General features: G+C 37.1%; 2 protein-coding genes across 2 annotated transcripts in view; both read right to left on the bottom strand.

Moving 5' to 3' along the window:
* The window catches only part of LOC104752683 (syndetin), a gene marked incomplete in the record, with an annotated part of 9,108 nt that extends 8,474 nt beyond the window's left edge, over positions 1-634 (bottom strand). Inside the window, 1 exon segment of the mRNA XM_019238390.1 lies at positions 87-634. Coding sequence (XP_019093935.1) covers positions 87-320 — 234 coding nt within the window.
* Positions 1,393-4,796, bottom strand: part of LOC104752682 (protein argonaute 5-like) — a 7,075-nt gene continuing 3,671 nt past the window's right edge. Inside the window, exons 11-21 of the mRNA XM_010474883.2 lie at positions 3,693-3,815; positions 3,450-3,588; positions 3,254-3,367; positions 3,192-3,199; positions 2,965-3,102; positions 2,738-2,880; positions 2,588-2,650; positions 2,268-2,467; positions 2,116-2,189; positions 1,923-2,017; positions 1,393-1,839 (exon numbers count right to left, since the gene is read on the bottom strand). Of these exons, the coding sequence (XP_010473185.1) occupies positions 1,635-1,839; positions 1,923-2,017; positions 2,116-2,189; positions 2,268-2,467; positions 2,588-2,650; positions 2,738-2,880; positions 2,965-3,102; positions 3,192-3,199; positions 3,254-3,367; positions 3,450-3,588; positions 3,693-3,815 (1,302 nt within the window). The 3' untranslated portion in view covers positions 1,393-1,634. The remainder of the gene's footprint in view (positions 1,840-1,922; positions 2,018-2,115; positions 2,190-2,267; positions 2,468-2,587; positions 2,651-2,737; positions 2,881-2,964; positions 3,103-3,191; positions 3,200-3,253; positions 3,368-3,449; positions 3,589-3,692; positions 3,816-4,796) is intronic.

Raw genomic sequence — 4,796 nt, 5'->3', positions numbered from 1 at the left:
AAAAACCCCATTAAAAAAAAAAAAAAAAAAAAAAAAACAGGTTGAGAGATTTGAGTATAAATTACCTCAGGACGATCGGAGAAGGAAGGAGAAGGTAAGAGACCAAGAGAAGTAGCGGATTTAACAGAGCTGAGGAACTTTTCACCAACCTTGGACAAATCCATCCCACCACTGCCGCCTTGGGATAATAAAAAAGGGAGTAGGAAGAAAACCCTAGAGCTCTCGAATCCAGCACCAGAACCAAGTTCGTTTAGATCTCCGCCATTGAAGAGGAATGGATTACTCAAAACTGTGCCGAATGGGAAGAGATTAGGCTGCATCTCTCAATCTCAAATCTCATCTTTTTATAGCACTAGTAAGATCAATAATTGATCCATCAAACAATTTCCTAAATTCCAATACTGAGAGAGAGAGAGACAGAGAGAGAGACAGAGAGAGAGAGAGAGAGAGAGAGAGAGAGAGAGAGAGAGGAGTGAATCGATTTCAAGATCGGAATGTGTTTTTACTTTCTTTTTGTTGTTCTCCGGCGAGTCACACAAATCGGATGGGGCAAGTTATCGTGAAGAGAGAGATCTAGAAGGAGACTTTTTGATACTTGGTTCGACAGTGGTGTGGTGTGGTGTGTGGTCTCTCTCTTTGGTTTTGGTTCTGGTTTGTTTTGTTTTTTTTTACCCAACCATAAAAAATGATTAACGACACTTTTTTTGTTTTTTTTTTTACACTCTTCTTCCAAATTTTCTCTAATAATAGTGGTAAATGATAAATCTGATAATGTTTACTCTATTAAAATTATGAGATTACAAATTAATTTCACTTACAAAATCCTCTGTCAAAACTAGAAAAAAAAAAAAAAAAAAAATTTTATTATAATTTTGAGCATAACCAAAAATCGAAATTAACCAAATCAACCAAATTAAAAAAAAAAAAAAAACTCAATTAAAGTCGGCAAAATTAAGGCAGAACCGAGATTTGTTATAACCGAAAAATAATTTTGTTTGGTTAATTTGGTCCGTAGGGGAAATCCAACATGTCACAGAAGATGCAGCATGAAATTAAGGTTTGATTTGTGGCTGCGCTGCGGATGAGAGAGCATATTGTTTGAAAAGGAGCATTTTCTACCTACGGATGAGAGTCGGTTAGCCTTTTACATTGAGTCCTTTCAAAAGGAGAGCATATTGTTTGAAAAGGATGATGGTCTGATGACTAGTTCTTTTACTACGTTTAGGTAAAAGCATGACTTGAATTCTCAGTTTCATCAAAATTATGATAAGTCCATATAAAAGTAAAGAAAGAAGAGTAAAAAACATTGGCAGGTAAGTTAAATTCTCAAAGATAATGGCAAAAAAACTAAAGGCAAAATACCATTTATGTGAAAACTTCTGAGCCAGATCATTATCCAAAAATCCATAAATAACGCTTTGTTTTTCACAAACGACAAACTAGTCATCAGACCATCATCGTCAACAGCAAAACCCATAAATATAATCCTAAGAGAAAAAGTCGGCTGCGTCCTTCAGAATATTCCAAGCCAAACCCAAAAGGAGATTAAAAAAAACCCGAGAGCCGAATATAGTTTTTTTTAAAATTATTAACGGCATTTAAAACTGGCCAAAGAGAGAATTATCGTCACTTCATCAGCAATAAAACATCACTTCCTTGACGTTGTCTTTTACTGCTGGGAGCTGCGAAGCGACTGGACCTCCACTTGTTGTGTTCCTCGACCTGCTCGAGCCTCCATCTGAGAACTCACTCTCCATGTAATAGCGAGCTCGGAAAGCAGCCAAGTGTGCGTAGTAAGCTGGTGGCACAATTGACACTGCTTTCGTGCACCTTGCATACCTGCATAATTTTTTTTTTTAGCGAGATAAGTTCAGACAGTTAAAGATGTCAGAAAGTAAATGTACAATTCTGTTGTTCCTTACGTGTAGCAAAGGTTGTTGGTTAGCGTTTGCAAGGCATCAGCTGAGAAACCGTTCTCGTCGAGAAGCACATGGTAATGCGCTGGCCTGCTTGTTCCCTATTACCATTCATACATTCGAAGAAACTTAATAATATAATTATGCAGAGACAATGATCTCATTAATTTGGGTCTAGATTCTTGGAAGCAATCAATACCTGTATACCAGCGTGGCTGTTTAAATAGAAGTCGAACTCATTTGGATGACAGATTTGAGTGTCAACCACAGTACCTAAGAAGAAATGCAAATATATTAAAGATTCGATCATCAAAAGAATTAAGATGATCGAGAAGAGGAGATTGTGGAAACCTGGAAGAATATTGCCACTCTTATCAGTCATATCACGATTCCCGTGTTGAGCAGGGAACAACCGAGTGTGATGTCGTTTCTGGACTATCACAAAAGTGACACGAGGGACATAATTCTCCTGGAGAGAGTTACAAGCCTTGCGTATAGCAGTCATCTCATGGAGCAGAACCTGGTTAAATTGCCCTTCGCTTACTCCATCACTGCATAAAGAGAAACCAATTAGAAAAACCTGGTCAATTGCTCATTGACAGATCTTTACATTCAAGTAAAGCCAAACATGATCATGAGCAGATTATTACATTTCAAGGAAAATCACTTACCGGTAGAATATGATCCTGTGAGGTATGTGTCCCGTAGCTTTCCTGAATGCTATGAAGTGTTCCCTGAAATCACAAGTACTGTCCCTTTCAATTGATCTTGCCAAAAACAATAGAAAATAGAATAAAAAGTTGTAGATATTTTGTTCTTACCTTATCAAACCAGAGTGGACTAACCCTCGCTGGGGATCTTGTACCAGCTTATACAGGTCCTGAATGATTTCTTCCCTATGAGCCTGAGCAGAAACCAATCCTCGGTATTTTGTTATTTCAGGCCAGTCCATAGAGGCCACAACCTGAAGTTTACAGAAGAGAATTACCTTTTCTGATGAATCAGTAATAAAATCAGATACACGTAATATTAATCAAGATATACAGACAGCGGCAATAGATGGACTCGAGTCTTCTCCAGGTTGCGGGTGAGTAACATCAGCACCCATGATTATGGTTGGGCGATCAGTAATAAGAGGTATGTTTCTTCTGATAGCATCATCAAGAACAGTGTTCCTTCCCCCACTCTGTAATACAAAATAACCGTTTTACACCATCATATAAGTACAATTGAATGATTAAAACATTAAACAGTAAGAAGCATAGATGACTAGACCTTGACATTTAGTTCAAAAAAAAAAAAAAAAAAAAAAAAAAAAAAAAAAAAAAAAAAAANATTGATCTTCAATGCGACATTTTCCATGTACTGCTTATTGAGTTTAGAAACTTGTCTTGGTTGACAACACTGAGAGACGATCCCCAATTCTGTTTCACAGATCCTTTTGATTTTTCCTGTAGACAGAAAACGAACTTCATGAACAGATTGTCGAAATAAATTTACACCAAATATAGCCAATCATTTTTACAGACTTACCATACGATCCAGTCACATCAGGTAATATGACAATCAATAGTTGGAGATCAGGTGCCCTTTTGTGGATATCATAGAGAGCTTCCTCAATTCTTTGAGGCGGATAAGAGATGAGCGGAATAATAGGCTGTGAATTAAGTTGCTGGTATACATAATATAAAATAGTTAGTAACTTTTCGGGTGTGACATTGTGAGAAAAAAGTGTGACATTGTGAGAAAAACCCAACAGCATGAGATAAGTCAGACCATTCCTTTGCTGACGCACATCCCAGTCAGCTGTTTGCAGAACTCTTGCGGTAAACCTGGCTCAATCCGTGTAGCAAAAGTTACGCAAGTCCAAGACGTAACTTTTGCTCCATTAACCATTTTCTGTAGCACACATATCACAGCCAATCGGAGGTATGAGATGCAAATTTTTAAAAACACAAATTAAACTACAATAGAAGCATTAAGTACAATCTTCATCACCAACTTTTTCTTCCACATCAAATCCAAAGCAGAGAAATATAAGATTTATCAAAAGAGAAAAATAGAAGTATATTTCATATCTAGCTTCAAGTGCCTACAGAAAGCAAAAAGAACTTTTTCTTCCCACATCCAAATCCAAAGCAGAGAAATATAAGATTTCTCAAAAGAGAAAAATAGAAGTATATTTCATATCTAGCTTCAAGTGCCTACAGAAAGCAAAAAGCCATTGATAGTCAATTACAGTATTACCTTGTCAATCATGTTCCACTGTCCTAGGCGTGGATTTACCATTTTCTCTTTACCACTCTCATGGTACTTCAACTGTAAACAGAAACAACATCGTGATGAGCAACATTGAAAAGAAAATGCAAAGTAATAACAAAAGTGTAGTCGAGAAAATCACCAATGGCGGAGGAAGTACACGAGCTTCAATCGAGGCCAGTTGGGAAGTCACTGACATCCCAAACTCCTTGCTCACATCATCATCGTTATAATTATTTTCCACAACCAACTAATAACAGAAAAAGAAAACGTGATGTTAAACAGACGTGCAAGATTAAAGACTCCTTTTCCGATGGAAGAATTATTGTAAACGTGATGCAAAGAGGAAAAAACCTACCGTTTTGATTGATTTCTCTCTCTCTGCAGGTCGTTGGCAGGTAGCTCTTAGCAACGCCGTCACTTGCTTCTCATTGAGCCTTTTGGTGTATCTTTGCTCTTTAGCAATTTTACATAGCTGAAAAAGCCAGAAACAACCAGATATTTAATAATACATAATGCATCCAAGAAAATGATGGAGATAAAAGAGTAGATGATTAAATTGAAATCATACTTCCATGGGTATGTAGACAGGTCTTGCGTCACTCCCAGTTTGGATAGCAG

The sequence above is a fragment of the Camelina sativa genome, chromosome 16 (genome assembly GCF_000633955.1).
Source record: "Camelina sativa cultivar DH55 chromosome 16, Cs, whole genome shotgun sequence".
NCBI classification, from domain to species: Eukaryota; Viridiplantae; Streptophyta; class Magnoliopsida; order Brassicales; family Brassicaceae; genus Camelina; species Camelina sativa.
This window is presented reverse-complemented; position numbering and strand designations above follow the sequence as displayed.